At 37.4% G+C, this 17,735-nt stretch overlaps 1 protein-coding gene across 1 annotated transcript in view; it reads left to right on the forward strand.

Moving 5' to 3' along the window:
* The window catches only part of LOC135197213 (multidrug resistance-associated protein 1-like), a 50,386-nt gene extending 33,542 nt beyond the window's left edge, over positions 1 to 16,844 (forward strand). The window contains 13 exon segments of the mRNA XM_064224269.1: positions 1,283 to 1,503; positions 4,411 to 4,500; positions 5,735 to 5,825; positions 6,775 to 6,835; positions 7,248 to 7,276; positions 7,515 to 7,657; positions 8,581 to 8,718; positions 9,843 to 9,908; positions 9,910 to 9,954; positions 10,784 to 10,942; positions 12,376 to 12,542; positions 14,069 to 14,263; positions 15,616 to 16,844. Of these exon segments, the coding sequence (XP_064080339.1) occupies positions 1,283 to 1,503; positions 4,411 to 4,500; positions 5,735 to 5,825; positions 6,775 to 6,835; positions 7,248 to 7,276; positions 7,515 to 7,657; positions 8,581 to 8,718; positions 9,843 to 9,908; positions 9,910 to 9,954; positions 10,784 to 10,942; positions 12,376 to 12,542; positions 14,069 to 14,263; positions 15,616 to 15,727 (1,517 nt within the window). The 3' untranslated portion in view covers positions 15,728 to 16,844.
* Positions 16,845 to 17,735: the final 891 nt, after the last annotated feature.

The following is a 17,735-nucleotide window of genomic DNA, read 5'->3' on the forward strand; positions in this document are numbered from 1 at the left end:
CCCCGTTCATGAAGCAAAACGAGTAAATATTGTCGTCGTGATACCTAGTACTAAAATCAGAAATTCACATTCTATCTACCAGATCTCTATGAACGAATCCATCTGAGAAATTCCAATGACTTCGGACATATATCGTGTTTTTAAGTATCTGAACGGTTTTGTTTTGCAGTTTTAACTTATATGATATAATTTCCAGTGTATTTTTATATTCTAGAGTAAATTTAGCGATACTATGTCTTTTCAGTAAAAACAAATGGGAAATTGGATGAACGAAAGCTAATGAAAACTGTATCTTCAGTTTTCTTGTCGAGTGTACCACGTGAGTGCACTTAGAAAATCACCTTACAGAAAGATTTATTAAAGGAAATGGTACTACCTGGAAAGAGCTTCCAGAATAACATTTGAATTTATTTGACTTGATGTACACTCCTGAATACCAGACAGACAAAGCTCCCTTTTTAATCATTACTCTGTAGGGTTCCGAAACCAGATCTAATTCTGTTATCAAAATAGTATTTAAGCTGTGTCTTATGGACGAGATTACTCATTGGAGAAGTATATGAGTAACTATAATATTTGAAATGCCTGGCAATGAATGATATTGATTTTTTAAAAGTGAGTTTCATTCAATGTTATTCTTCACCAAAGAAAAACTAGTTTTTCAGAACGTGTAAATTGTAGTTGTCAAATGAAATTCCACGAACCCGATTTCAGTTCCTACTTTTATTGAAGTTAGAATGGCTCTCATTACTGAGCGTTACTTGATACATTGGTTATAAATTTTCTTAAGTTTACCGATAACAAACTCTTTATATTTTAATTAAGGTTCTTTGTCACCTGTACACAGCTGGTTGACAGAACGCCTGAGAAACCCTCAGCCTAAATATTGAAAGCATGATTATCTATAAATTCATCAGCCTTACATATCAGTCTGAATGCCTAACAAATAAGATGTTTGGTAAACTGAATGTTTAAGGAGTAGCCTTTAGAATCAATATTGGGAGCTTGTTGGAGATGTTTTAGGGTAGCTTCTCATGTTAATATTAGAAGCCTGTAGGTTTAACCACATTTAAGCATTACACGGCTGGTAGGCAGAGTATTTTTGAGTATCTTAGTAATTCAATATTGGAAGCCGGAGGTCTAAGGCCATGAACGTTACGGCACACTTGACAGACTGAGAGGTTGAAAATACTCCTAGACTCAAAAGTACCCTTAGACTCAAAGTTGGATGCCAGGGGATGTATAGGCCTATGAAGCATAACAATTCTTCGGTTTCTTGCAGCAATAACTACAATGTTCCAATCTCTTATATCAACGAGAGGAACGATATTTGCCTCATCGGCTCTTCACGCTAATTTATTGACAAACGTCCTGAGAAGTCCAATGTCCTTTTTTGATGTCACGCCTGTCGGACGCCTGGTCAATAGATTTGCCAAAGATCTGGACACGGTAGATGTGATGCTCCCATCAAATTTTAAGTCATGGCTCGCGTGTTTGTTGACGGTAAGGACCAATTTCCTTCGACGAAACTGATCGGGGGACTTCGAGTTGCAAATGGCGTCTGTATTTTGTATTAACCATTGTGGGGCTCCGTGTTTTGCTTATTTGTTTTGACATATGGTAGACTGACCATACTCTGAGTTTTACATGAAATGTCCAGTATTCATTTGTATTGTGTGTGGGAATCTACAGAAGGTTACAAGTATATGATGGTGTATGCTTATAGTGAAAAGTGAACTACACTGACTGATGATTTATTTGTGGGAGTGTGCCACTAACTGTTCTCTGTAATGAAACACTTGATTCTTTTCAGGCAGTTTTAGAGGAGTTGGTTGCCTGGAATCTTTCAGCATCTTGTCACCAAATTTTGCACCAACTAACCACCATTTTGCCTTGTTAGTTTAAAATTTGAGCGTATATCTTCACTAGCGCAGTGCCGCACTATTATGATAATTTGTAACTGCTTCAGTATTGGCTGATATTTGCAAAGTTGGCACCAAAGATGCTGTAAGATCTTGTAAAACATGCTTAAGTGGCGCAGCTTTTAATAAGAATTCCCGTGGGAGGCAGTGCCATCAGTGCACTTCACGTGGAGTATTGTAGACATTAGTAAATGGTGTTTGCAGTAACCTTTTTGCCTCTAGCTGCCCCCCCCCCCCTTTTAGCCTTTTACTTACCTCCATTCCCGTTTCATTTCTTCAGTATCTTAGTGCACCGGTGTTTTTTTTTCCGGTTTCAGCTTTAAATCCTAATTCTTCCGCTCCTTTATTTTTTGGATCTTTTTACCTGACTGTCCAACCACTCCAACTCCCTCTATTCACTATCATCCTAAGCTCTGGATGACGGGAAGTGCCCTGGTGTTTGGTTTGACAGCGTCAAACTCGCAAATCAATTAAATAACTGTCATGTCTGTCCAACAGCCATCTGTGTCCTGGCCGAGTCCTTTATCATGTCCTTTAGCACTCTGAACGCGGCGAAGCTCCTGCACAACGACCTGTTGGGGAACATGCTCCGCCTCCCCATGGCCTTCTTCGACACGAACCCCACGGGACGCTTGATCAACCGGTTCGGAAAAGATGTGGATACGATGGACAACGTGTTGCCGATGGCCTTGCGGTCGTGGCTTATGTGCTTTTTGTCGGTATGTTGTTTCCGTGTACGCTGGGAATGTGCGATGCCTTGGATTCGTGTGATTACTTGAAGCTTAATGCATGTTCTGTAACTGTAGGTGCATAGGGGAGCTTGTGGTTTTGTGATGGAGATGATACACATTCTAGGCATAAATAAAGGTATAAGCCACGAAGGTAAGTGAAACACTTGAGTAGCTGCAAGATCTTTCGACTCACGTCCTTAACTTAGCTAAGTAAAGGACGTAAGTCGAAAGATCTTGTAGCTACTCCAGTGTTTCACTTTCCTTCGTGGCTTAAGCTAAGTAAAGGACGTAAGTTGAAAGATCTTCTAGCTACTCCAGTGTTTCACTTTCCATCGTGCCTTATATCTTTATTTATGCATTTATCACGTTCCAAACTTTCGTGATTCAGTTGTACACATTCTAGGAATGTATAGGAGTATTTCATGGAACGTTTAATGTAGATCGTATCGTTTCTGTAGCTATATGGGAACATATGTTTTTTTTTCGTGGTTATGTAGATAACGTAAACGCTTTAAATGTACGTATATATATTTTTTATTTTTATTGATATTGCTGTGCAGGTGCATGCTGTAGATACTTGCAGGTAATGAAATGGGTCAAAAGTAGAACTGTGCTTTTATAGTTCCTGTTTCTGGGATTCTTCAGATATCTGAAAAGTGTGGCTTGTTTCAAGAATCCACAATGACGTCATGATGTGCTGGTTAACCACGGGGCTCAAGAGCCTCCACCGTTGGAAAAAAGATAATCTTGAAACATGGACTCGAATATGTAACAAAAATACAAAATTATATAAATAACTTGCAATGATATGCAAAAGAAAAAGCAGATTTTTGAACACCTTCCTCAAGTGTTTGTTGATTTTATCACGACGTAACTATGAATCTCTGAAGATCCCAGTTCCAAATTCTTAAGTATGTAACTTTGGTGGACACGATTCTGTTATAATCTCATGTTTTGTAACATCGCCACTCCCTTTCATTTTACTGTTTCTGTGAGAAAAAATTTTGTTGATTCAGAGGAAATGGTCGTTCTTCTGCGTCATTTAGTCTTGCTTCCAAACTTACGCTGATTAGTAATTGCGTAACGCTGAGGGAATGCGCAAGAATGACACCACTATTTGAAGCAACAATGATCGCTTGGATCAGTGTTTTTGAGGCAGTAATTCAAACGAAATTGCGATGCATTACTACCCTACTACAATTTACCTCCATTTTTTCCGTTTATTTATTGATTTATGTTTTTTTTTAAATAACTGATCTCTTTCTGTAACTTCTTTCGAATGAACACCATATCCTTTGGAAGCTTGAATCTCAAGTGTATGGCCCCTGTGGGTTTGTTCCATGTGAATAGGTTTATCTTCTGAATTTATTGTGCGTGTGTGTGTGTGTGTATTTACGCATGCGCGCGCACACATATATATATACACATAAATATACTCTTCACACACACACACACACATATATATACACAAATATACTCATACGTGTATATGTATATATATATTATATATAATATATATTATATATATGTGTGTGTGTGTGTGTGGTGTTGTGTGTGTGTATATATATTATATATATATATTATTGCTCTATCATGTATGGTATAACTTTCGAGTCCTTCATATGCCCTATCCATGTTTTTAAAGCTATTAATATTAACACATTAGAATGATCAACATGTAACACACACACACACGCAGTCTGCTTTATTACATTATCATGTAATTTCTATCTGATCTAAATCTCTCGTTACAAAAGGTCGTATCGACATTCGTAGCCATCATCTATGCGACGCCGATCTTCTTAGCGGTCATTGTACCCACCATGATCATCTATTACTTCGTCCAGGTAAGTTAAGGGCAAGGTCCAGGGTCAAAGTAAAATTATATATTTCTCATTACTTTTAATGGAGAGAAGTTAAGATCAAGGTCTAGTGCCTATACTCTGTTTTTTTCCATCTGTCCATCCGCCTGTGGTGTTTGTGTATGGTAACACTGCGTCCCGGGCTTTAAATAGTTACGCTATGTGTAAGTTTTAGGTAAATAAAAGGATATCTGGGTGTACATTTGCAACTGAAAAGTGTTTTAATAATTTACTGTATGCGAATTACACCGTTGATATTCGAAATAGGATATTATTTAATGCCCGGACGCAGTGTTACCATGCGCAAACACCACAGGTGATGGACAGATGGAAAAAAACAGAGTATAGGTAAAATTATACATTTCTTATTTCTCTGATGAACGAAATTTAAGGTCAAGATTCTGGGTCAAAGTAAAATGATATATTTCTCATTGCTTTGATGGAGAGAAGTTAAGATCAAGGTCTAGTGTCTAGGTAAAATGATACATTTCTTATTTCTTTGATGGAGATAATTGTGGGACAGGTAAGCTATTACTATAAATAAGAAGTGGTACTAGGGCGGGTCTGTCCCATAATGTAGTGGGGGGACTTGCTCTACAAAAGAGGGAATGTTATAGGAATTGGTAAGAAAAGACAGAGAATTGTTAAGGCGCATAATGTCGGCTCATGTAATGAATAATACATTGCCTCTCAAAGAGAGCAGATTATACATCACATGTAATATAATTATGAAGGAAATGATAGATGCAATTTTGTAAATAGGATGGATTATATAATCAGGGAGAAAATTCCACGGCTGTGCAGAAGAGGGAAAGAAGCAGTATTGCTTAGGCAATTTGTGAAAGGCGAAGGAAACTTTCTATTTAAAGTCAATGGAACACTGACCAAGATAGTACTTGTAGAAAAAAGGGTACTGGATGAACCAATCTGGAAGCCTTTTATTTATTTTTTCTGTGAGTGACGACACCATACGGTCGTCCGCTTGCAGTGATATTTGAGGTATACTGTCGAAACAATACTAAAGGGTTTTTGCAGTGACCAATCAGTTACGTACTATTGGCATTACTTTCTGACTGTTAATTTGCACCAACTTCCAGTTGTCCAATTCATTTAGGATTCATCCCTGTCTTACCTTGCAATATATGCTTGAACAATGTGCTTTTTAAATTCCTTGTATATAATAAAGGATCTTTTTTCATTGTTATGTCTTCTTTTACAGGTCTTATATGTGTCCTCGTCACGACAACTCAAGCGCTTGGAATCTGTGTCGAGGTCTCCAATTTATTCGCATTTTCAAGAGACTATCCAAGGTTTGGGTTTAGCTTTATTTAGGCAACTGATGTTTATATGTATTTATGTGAGTATATCTATATGTGTATATATATTGATAAATAAATGTAGATATATGTGTGTGTGTATGTATACATATTTGCGCTGAAGGGGTCATTTAAGTGGAATGTTAGCAACTGGGTCACTGGTGGGTAGGGACGTTGGGCAAAACTCGCTGGTTTGTCAGGCAGCAGCCTGCCCAGGAAAGACCTCGGGCACAGAAGTACTTATGTTCCAGCTTCATTTATGACTTGTGTGGGTCAATTGGTAGTGATCTTCCCCTTCATTTGAGAGAATTGGGTTTGATCTCGATGTGAGTCAGAAATTTGTGTATAAAATAAAGACAAATTCCACGAAAGAAGAGAAACAATGGCGTTCTGCAAGGCCTTTCGACCTCTTGTTCTTTACTTAGTCTGCTAAGTAAAAGGCAAGAAGTCGAGAGGCCATGCAGAACTGCATTTTTTCTCTCCTTCGTGGAAGTTGTCTTTGTAGATCATCATGTTTTTTATTTTCGTGATTCCTTTATATATACACACACACACACACATATATATACCTCTAATAAAAGGAGCCCATAAAAACGCCAAAATATAGAGCGAAAATACTGTATTTCAGAGACTGCTGTCTCCCTCTTCAGAGGTATAAATACCACCTTTTCTGTAACTTTTCTCATTCATCTACCTGAAGAGAGAGACAGCAGTCTCTGAAATATAGAATTTTCTCTCTATGTTTTGGCGTTTTTTTGGGCTCCTTTGATTAGATGGAATTCTGTTGTAACAGAAAATTTTTCCCAGTCACACACACGCACACAAATATATATATAATATATATATATATTATATATATATATATATATATATATATATGTGTGTGTATGAGGGCTTTGTACGTTTATATCTGATTCACGAGAGGAGAACCTTCTTTTCCCAGGTGCTTCCACAGTGCGGGCCTTCAACAGAGAAGAACATCAAGTTTATCAACGGACGTCAGAGTGAGCCACCCCCCCCCCCGTCGTTGACCTGACAACCAAGATCAGTTTACTTCCCCAACGTGATAGCGAACAGGTAAGGAACCTCTCAAGTAGGTTTCTTATCAATAAAAAAAAAGGCAAATTTGCCAACAAATGAATATTGACATACAAAATCATCAGTTCAAGTCAGGGCACTGAGTACGACTGTGAAGTGTAATGTTTGTGTTACTGCAAAGACGTCAGACTGTTAAGAAAGTGCCCAGGTCTGAAGTCTCTGAAGACATTCAGAGAGTCAGAGAGGGCTCTGGTTTTGGCGAAGAGAACCGGAGGATTCGAGAAGAGTTATACTCATCATTTGCGTTAAACCATAAGGATTAATGCTCGTTGGAGGCACAGTATATAAGTAGCAGCAGTAATATTTTCTTCCTATCAGAAGTTTGATATATTTTAATACAATTTTATGTTTGTTAATGTATTAATTTAATTTTTTATTTTTTATAAGTGAAGTCTCATCTTACTGTATTTCCCTTTACCTCGCATTACTTCTTCCTAATGAACACCATATTCTTTGGAAGCTTGAATTTCGTCATTAGTTCCTGTGGGCTTGTTCTATATGAATAAGTTTCATCTTCTGAATAATAATATAATAATAATAATAATGAGTAGTGGAAGTGAACTTGAGTCCATATCTTATACCTAGCTTCGTTCATTTCCAGGTGGCTGTCCATTCGCCTGGAGTTCATTGGCAACATTCTGACGTTCTTCGCCGCTCTGTTCGCCGTCATGAGCAGAGATACCATAAGCAGCGGGTTGGTCGGGTTCTCTGTCAGTTACGCTCTGTCTGTAAGTGGTTCGAAGTTTTTCTTGTGTTTGTGTTAGGGTGTATCCAAGCTACAGTAAAATAGTTAAACCAAGTCAGTAGCTTATCGCATACTGACCGCAAACACGTTGAAACTATACTCGGTTTTTTCCATCTGTCCACCCGCCTGTGGTGCTCGCGCATGGTAACACTGCGTCCCAGGCTTTAAATAGTTACGCTATGTGTAAGTTTTAGGTAAATAAAAGGATATCTGGGTGTACATTTGCGCAACTGAAAAGTGTTTTAATCGAATATTAATGGTTTAATTCGCATACAATAAATTATTAAAATACTTTTCAGTTGCAAATGTACACCCAGATATCCTTTTATGTACCTAAAACTTACACATAGTGTAACTATTTAAAGCCTGGGATGCAGTGTTACCATGCGCGAGCACCACAGGCGGGTGGACAGATGAAAAAAAAAAATCGAGTATAGTTAGTGAGTGCTAGCAGGCAATGAATATTGGGCAAAGTCTGGATAATCACACGAAGCAATTGATAGAACTACCAATAAGTCGTTGAATTGCACTCAACTTTTATGTGACGTGTGTGCAACAAGTTACCAACATGCGTTTAAGACATGTTTCACTTTGGCCGCACCGTATGTTGTCCTCTGGGTTTCATACATGTAGAAGAATTCTTATCTTCTATTATATAACTAAATAACAATTCTAGAGGAATTCTGTAACATTCACTGACCCTTCACATGCCTCTAAGATGATGATATAGATTATACTTATCTTTCAATACATCTGGAGCAATCATTAATGGTTATCGGTAATTAATCTTTGCCTGAAGTCAGTCAAGGTTAATCAGTCTTTCTCAGGAAAAAGTTCTATTGATTGACTCCTAGACGAATGTATGAAGATTGTATTCATTCATTCACTTATTTCCTAATTCTCAAGGTAACTCAAATCTTGACGTGGCTCGTACGAATGACGTCAGACGTGGAAACGAACATCGTGGCTGTGGAACGTATCAAAGAGTATACCGAGACACCGCAAGAGGCCCCCTGGGATATACCGGACAACAAACCGCCTAAGGTAAGGATGCGATGAATTAAGATATCACCTGAGTTTTATTAGGGTTTAACGAGTGGTTCTTTCCCTGATCTTCTTTTCTGATTGGTCTATAAATCAAAGCGTCATCCCCTACGTAGAAAGAAAGGCTCAGGTGTCTAACCTGACATTAGTTATAAAGGAAAAACACGGGCAATTGTAATTTATCAAAGAAAATAATACCTGTGGTGAGGAAATGCTGAAACAACGGAAGACGAAAGTTACCTCAAGTTATCTTTCATCCAAGACCGCCTACGAGATCTCTCGAAACATAGGGATGGACCTCGGTGAGATTACCGTAGCAAGTAGCCAAAGAAAAATTGGTTAGATTTAGTTTTTTTGTTAGAGGGAAGGGCGGGGGTGGGGGGGGGGGGTGGGGGGGGGGGGGGGGGGCTGTTAGGATTGGGATGGGGTTTTAAATTTGGATGAGGTATGTGCATCTCTTAAGGTTTTCTATCATATTGAAGGCAGTTTTCCTGAATTCTATGTCGAGTTCTGATGAGTGGGAACTCTCTCTCTCTCTCTCTCTCTCTCTCTCTCTCTCTCTCTCTCTCTTATTTTCTGACCGCTACTATACGACTACTACTACTTCTCCTTGGTATTTATAGAAACATTAGAGGAAAAATCTCTCTCTCTCTCTCTCTCTCTCTCTCTCTCTCTCTCTCATACACACACTCAAAACATTATTTCATTTCCATAAGATGCAAGTTGTGGGAACACATTCTTTTACGAAAAAATCCTCTCTCTCTCTCTCTCTCTCTCTCTCTCTCTCTCTCTCTCTCTCTCTCTCTCTCTCTCTCTCTCTCTTTTCTACTACTACTTCTCATTGGTAATATAGAACATTGAGGAAAATCTCTCTCTCTCTCTCTCTCTCTCTCTCTCTCTCTCTCTCTCTCTCTCTCTCATACACACACTCAAAACGTTATTTCATTTCCATAAAATACAAGTTGTGGGAAAACAATCTTTTACGAAAAACTGCGGATTCTCTCTCTCTCTCTCTCTCTCTCTCTCTCTCTCTCTCTCTCTCTCTCTCTCTGTAGATAATACTTGGGCTAAGAGACGAAAAACTGATGGTCATGATGAAGTCTCACGAGTTCCTCTATTTCCAGAGCTGGCCCGACCGCGGACTGGTGAAATTCGAAAACTACTCCACGAGGTACAGAGAAGGATTGGATCCTGGTCGTCAAAGACATTCATTGTGACATCCAAGGAGGAGAGAAGGTAGTCTACGCCATTTGACTTGCTTCATAATAAATATATTTATTTACATATATAAGTGACACTGGGGACTTGGAAAAGGTAGTACTTTCGTAGTTTATTCTACATTTTCAAGTTTAAGTCTCCAGTTTCACTTTACTTTTTTACCGTTGATTTAAGGATATTCTCAAGTAAGTGTTCCTTTGTGCTGCATTGGATATATATGTATGTATATATATGTATGTATATATATATATAGTATATATATAGTCATATATATATATATATATGTGTGTGTGTGTGTGTGTGTGTGTGTGTGTGGTGTGTGTGTGGTGTTGACGCACGAGAGAGTGATGAGAGAAGAGAGAGAGTATGTGTGCGTGTGCGTGTGCATGTACAGGGTGGTTCGAAAGTCTTGGTACCCCTACCAAAAAGTACCAACAATAGAGGTACAAGTATTGCATATGATACAAAATACACATCCTGGATTCAGTTTATTCACTGTAAGAACAATAGAACGTAATAAGAACACTGAAACAATAGAAGAACAAGTAATATAGTAATAGAGAAGAAGATGTATTGAATTCAGTTTATTTGCTATCAGCCACCTGAAATTAAAAAAATGAAGCAATATTAGGACAAAAAATCGTGGAAATTAAAATAATATTTAGGGGTAAAAAGAATAAACTGAATCCAGGATATGTAATTTGTATTATTGCTATATACTTGTACCTCTATTGTTGGTACTTTATGGTGGGGGTAACAAGAATTTTCGAACCACCCTGTACATTACGAACATTTATGAAAAAGAATGAAAAATCTCTTATCTAGCATCCTTTCCCTAATCTCACAGATCGGAATAGTGGGCCGTACGGGGGCCGGAAAGTCTTCGCTCACTCTGGCTCTCTTCCGTATCATCGAACCGGCCGGTGGCATCATATCCATCGATGGCGTCGATATAGGCAAAATCGGCCTCCACGATTTGCGAGGCGGACTGACGATCATCCCGCAGGTGAGACTTCGAAGATATTATCCTTCTGTCATTTAAAATATTTCGTGTATGGTAATGACATGCTTTCTTGGTTGTGTGCTTGTTTCCTTGCTGTCCAACCACTCGAACGTCCCTTTATAGCTGAATTTTCACAAATCAAGTTAAGACATTATATATATATATATATATATATATATATATATATATATATATATATATATATATATACATACATATTTACGTATATATATTTTTCTATCACAGTACTCCAATTCGACTGGGTGGTATTTACGGTGTGGGGTTCCGGGTTGCATCCTGCCTCTTTAGGAGTCCATCACTTTCCTTACTATGTGCGCTGTTTCTAGGAGCACACACGCATGAGTCCTGGAGCTACTACAGCCTCTAGTTTTTCCAGATTCCTTTTCAGGAATCCTGGGATCGTGCCTAGTGTTCCCATGATTATGGATACAGTTTCCGCTGGCATATCCCATATCCTTCTTATTTCTATTTTCAGGTCTTGATACTTATTATTAGCCCTATTCATATGAAACAGGCCAACAGGAATCACTGACTAGAAATTCCAGCATCCAAAAAATATGGCGTTCATTTAAGAGATAATAGGGACTTTGCCTTGTTAATAATAATGTTATTAATATGTTCTTTTCAAAAGAATGGCAGTGTCAGCGGAATTGATTTTAATGCAAAGCCTTAGCAGATGTCAGTCTTTGAGAAAAGAGACTAGTTAGAGGAACAGAACAGCTCTTGTATAAAATCATTTCTGCGGATGCTGCCATTTTTTTTAACAGAACATGCTGAACAGAGGGTCAATAATAATAATAATAATAATAATAATAATAATAATAATAATAATAATAATAAATAAGTATGCTCCTGGAAGCAGCGCACATAGTACGAAAAGTGATGGACTCCTAAGGAAGCAGGATACAACCCGGAGCCCCACACTATAAGAAAACCCACCCAGTCGAATAAGATGGCGATGGACAAAAAAAAAAAGAATAAAAAATAAATAGATAAATAGATAAATGATAAAATAAAATAAAAATAAATAATGATAATAATAAAAATAATGTCATCGTAGCATGAGTCACTAAAATGGTAAAGAAATCCAGTGGTATAGATTTACTTACATATTCCTAATAGATATTTACATGCGGTGCACTGTAGAAATTACTGAAGGTTCTTTGAAGCGTGCCCATGGCCCCTAGCTACAACCCATTTCGTCCCTTTTACTGTGCTTCCTTTCATATTCTCTTTCTTCCATCTTACTTTCCACCCTCTCCTAACAATTGATTCATAGCGCAACTAGGTTTTCCTCCTGTTACAACTTCCAAACCTTTTGCCGTCAATTTCCCAGTGCTTGGGTTTTTAAATTCCATAGTCAGTTCAGATAATAATAATGATAATAATAATTCCTTTCCTTGCAATCTTCACAGGACCCAGTTCTCTTCAGCGGTTCTCTGCGAATGAATCTAGATCCGTTCAACAGCTACAGCGACGACCAGGTGTGGTCGGCTCTTGAGCACTCACACCTGAAGGAGTTCGTCTCCGGATTGGCCAATCAACTGCAGTTCGAGGTGGCTGAAGGAGGGGACAACCTCAGGTAGGTCCTGCCTTCAGGTCGTAGCTCATTTTGGTCTTTTAAACGTTGGATTATAACCACGGAATGTTTTGGCCGAATGTTAAACACTCAGTACGGTCAGTGTTATATTTTGAAAATTACGAAAGAATATTTTGGGTGAGTATTTACCCTTTAAAAATTGTGAAAGAGTATTTTAGCTGTATGGTTACTCAGTGTGATCAATATTATACTTCGCAAGAATATTTTAGTGGAACATTTGCTCAGTATGATCATTATTATACTTCGAAAATTACAAAAGAGTATTTTAGCGGAATATTTACTCAGTATGATCAATATTATACTTTGCAAGAATATTTTAGTGGAATATTTACTCAGTATGATCAATATTATATTTCGAAAGAATATTTTAGTGGAATATTTACTCAGTATGACGAATATTATACTTCGAAAATTGCGAAAGAATATTTTAGTTGAATATTTACTCGGAATGACGAATATTATACTTCGAAAATTGCGAAAGAATATTTTAGTTGAATATTTACTCAGTATGACGAATATTATACTTCGAAAATTGCGAAAGAATAGTTTAGTGGAATATTTACTCGGAATGACGAATATTATACTTCGAAAATTGCGAAAGAATAGTTTAGTGGAATATTTACTCGGAATGACGAATATTATACTTCGAAAATTGCGAAAGAATATTTTAGTTGAATATTTACTATGGAATATTTACTATGTGGGATGGTGGCAAAGAGGACAAGTAAAATATCTTTTTTTTTCTGTTTAACTATCTCCCTGTAATGTGCAGCTGCATTTTTTTGCTCTTTTTTTTCTATGACATTAATATAACTTTTCTTGTTTTAAGATGCAGATTTATTGCTACCCTTTTATCACAGTGTTTTTTTTCCTTCTTTCGTTGATTTTCTCTGGGCCAGGACTATAAACAGGTAGTATGCTGCTTTATTAGCCAATCCATAAAAATTTCTAGGGGACCCACCAATTCATATATAGATATAGTATATATATATATATATATATATATATATATATATATATATACGTATATATATGTACATATATCTAATAATATATATATATATATATATATATATATATATATTATATATAGAATATATATATATATATATAACCGATCCATATTATTATCATGATTTTTTCTCTAAATTTTATTATTTCTATAATATATATTTTAATCCCATTTTTTATATTTATATTATTATTATCTAAATCTTCAATATTACTATTATTATTTTTATTTTTTCATGTGGGACGCGTACCCAGCTGCACCGCCACCCCCACCCCCTGAATCCACTAGTGGCCTGTTCTACTGGCTTAAAATATATATATATATATATATATATATATATATATATATATATATATATATATATATATATAATATAACTGTTGACCTGAGCAGTGGATAATGCTCTTGATGGCTAGTCGACTGTGATTGATGGGCACTTCCAGTGTAGAGAAGGAGCTTTATTTCTCTTATACATGCTATTTCTCTGTCTCTCCAGCGTCGGCCAGAGACAGCTGGTGTGCCTGGCCAGGGCTCTTCTTCGCAAAACCCGCATCTTGATCCTGGACGAAGCCACAGCCGCCGTCGATCTGGAAACGGACGCGCTCATTCAGGAGACTATCCGTAGGGAGTTCGCCGAGTGTACCGTACTTACTATCGCTCATAGATTGAATACCATCATGGATTCCACAAGGTAGGTAGCTGGGACCTTTCCCCTTTCTCATTTTAGATTATGCTGACCTCAGGAAAGTGCTTTTGTTGGCATAAAGCCGATTTATTCTAGCGAGGACGTTTTGTGAAATATCAAATCTAGCTCAACCTTCTTCAAATTTATGATTTACACTGGTTTCCTTAACAAACCCAAGTCATGAATTAGATACCTGATAGTTAGTAGACTACATGATTTGCAGCCAGGATGAAGGGTATAAGGCTGTCAACTTCATCCTCAAAGAATAGCTTTGAATCGGAAAACTAGCATCATCTGAGTCACCCACTGTAAAGGAAATAGTTAAAAATATTTTCTTCTTCTTCTCAGCTTAATCTATGGCCATGGCTGCTGTTTATGATAAATCTTTGTCAGGTATAACTATCTTGTGTCTTCCCACCGTCTATTACTTTGTCTCGGTACTACTCTGGTTTGTTATAGCCCCATTTCTATCATGTGCGGTCGACAGATTATTTCATTCATAAACGATATCTTCGTGCGGCCGCCTACTTTACATTTACCCTGCGGTGTATAGTACTAGCACTTCGGAGTAGGTGACTCGTAGATAACAAGCCGAAGCAACCCCTTTATCTCTCATTTCTTATCGAGTGCAATCTTACACTCTTCTCATAGTCCCTCCTCTCCTGCCTTTTCCATGATCTCTTGAGTAACATGTTGCCCGTCATTTCCTCTTCTCACCAGGTGGCCAGACCATCTCAGTTTTGACTCTTGGGCTTTGATGCTACAGTGAACTTTGCTGATCCCGATATTTAATTCTTATCCCTTCTCTCTTCGTTACTCCACACATCCATCTGAACATCCTCGATCTATTGCAACGGCTACCGTAGGCTCATGGCCTACAATCCAAAATAACAATAATGATTATTATAATAATAATAATAATAATAAGGAAAAACTCTATCGCGAGAGTATATATAATGTTCTAAAGGGTCCACAATAATACAAAGTGTTAAGAGTCCGTGTATAATTTTTAAGACTTTACAAAAAGCTTTCGAACCCTACCCTGGGTTCATCTTCAGTTGGAGTTAACTGCCCTCTTTCTTCATCACCTGGCTCATTAACGAGCTAACGACCGGTGTCAACAATTTTCAACGACTCTTGTTTTTAAATTTACCTCTCTCTCTCTCTCTCTCTCTCTCTCTTCTCTCTCTCTCTCTCTCTCTCTCTCTCTCTCTCTCTCTCTCTCTCTCAAGAGTAATTTATCTAGTGGAAGGTTAAAATTGCATTTTATTTTTGTCCCGTTTATTGCATTGTGTGTTCAGAATGATGTTGTATCCAAGTGGATTGCCATTTAACAAATGCTTTCTCTCATTTCCCAGAGTGCTCGTTCTCGACAAAGGAAGAATCAAAGAATTCGACACCCCAGGTTCTCTTTTGAAAGATACCAGCACCATCTTCTACGGCATGGCCAAGGATGCAGGTTTAGTTTAAGAGACTGTACAATTCCTTAAAAATACAGTACGAATTTTCTGTGACTTTAGACTTTTAAGTTAACTGCATCTTCACCGTGTGAAGATTATCTTACAATAATTTTTCAATGTAGTTTTTAGTTTCTGTGTTTTGAGCGCGAGGATTTTGTATGCCGAAGTTGTCATGAGTCATGACTGGCTCAGGCGGGAATCACTGGCCCAAGTTGATTAGTGAGTGGTGAATGAGCTTGGTGAAACAAATAGTTCACCTACGAGTCTCCGACACAGATAGTACGATGTCATTCCACTTTTTTTTTTTTCTTTCTTTTTTAAACATTATCAGTTGTTTTTTTTAGAATATCGACGTATTGTTCTTTGTTAAAGGAGTATTTATACGTTTTCCATTTGGTAAATTATTTTGTGCATTACGATGAGGGCAGTAGGCCAACGTGCCGAAGATTACTGTGAATCACTTTTCACACAGTGGCCTCTTCATCTTCTTGAAATCCCAGTCACACTTTATTTTCGATATGGTTACCCATGAAAGTTTAGAACACACCCATATCATTACACACACATAGATATTAAAGGATATTTGTAGTGAATGCGCATACTACATACATTCGTAGACCCATGTTTGAAGGTGGCGGTGAATAATTACACACAAAATATATCTTGATTTTCCTTTTCAAAATGTTCAGTTTCTAGCTAGTGATAACAGAAGGGCACTGGTATGAAGTCCATATGCCCACTGGGTTCGTAGTATGACTCATTACAGGAAATACTAAACAGTACAAATGTGACAAAGCAAATGACAGCAACAATTGTATCTCAGTGGCACTGCATATCAGAAATCGGTGTTAGTATGGTATAAGTGCTGTGCACTACTTGTACTTAGTGCTGACAGTTAGAAACACGTCTTAGTGCCTGCGCAGCAGCATGAGTGTTTACGCTTCATCGTACACATTGGTGAGTGCTGACTGTCAGTCTGGTCAGACAGGTATAGTACGTGTTATTGTTGAACCACACCCTATTCTGAGTGTTCTTTGTAATAAGAACGAAAGAACATGGAAACTGATGGTACGTTTATCGTCTTTTATATAAATATTAATCGTTTTGAAATAAAGATGAATTGTCGATGTTATTTTTTTAAATTAACCTCCTTCAATTATTAAACTATATATTTTTTGGAAAGAAAAATGCCCAAGACTTTTATTTTATACAACAGGGGGAAAAGGAATGTTATTGAAGAATCTTGGGAAAGTGCTTCACAGATTTCCACTGAGTAAATAAAAGAAGTTGCATGACTGCTGACAATCTGTTGATGTCCACAAGAGCAGGTTGTCTGAGTTGAAGCGTTTTTCCGCTAAACTTTGCAGCGATTAGCCATAATTTGTTTTACAGACAGCAAAACTGAAGTCGTGTACAGTCACGATCAGTGTACTGCACTTCTACTCGTATATCGAAAAACGATACACAAATTAGTGTAAAACTGCTAATAGACTCAAAATAACACAAAGGTTTTCGTGTGGTATCACCCTGACCCAGAGTCAAAATATACAGGGTCTGCTCACGAGGTGGTACTAAAACCTATCCCTGCCCCTTGTGAAACGACATCAGTTACACAAGGACCATATCTTTTATGAAACTATATCTACGATAACATTTTCATATAACAATTTTTGCGATGGCGTTTTTTTTATATAAATTTTCCTTTTATTGGATGTCGCCGTATACTACGTTACAGTACAAAGAATGCTCTTTCAAATGATATGTAGCACATTACAATTACGATTACTTTCAAATCCACAAGCGCGCACAGAAAAATGATCTACGCACACAAAAATGTGCAATTACTTCATCCGTCAACCTACATACATTCACGTTTCGTAGCGTAGCTGACTAAGGGGTGATGATAGAAAGACACTGAAAAGTGTATTAGAAAGCTGGTAAAATTTACTATATAATGCATAAATAAAACTGATAGGTGTTCTCAGAAATTTTCGAGGAATTCTAGGTCAATGACGGAC

This window comes from Macrobrachium nipponense, chromosome 18 (genome assembly GCF_015104395.2).
Source record: "Macrobrachium nipponense isolate FS-2020 chromosome 18, ASM1510439v2, whole genome shotgun sequence".
Classification (NCBI taxonomy): domain Eukaryota; kingdom Metazoa; phylum Arthropoda; class Malacostraca; order Decapoda; family Palaemonidae; genus Macrobrachium; species Macrobrachium nipponense.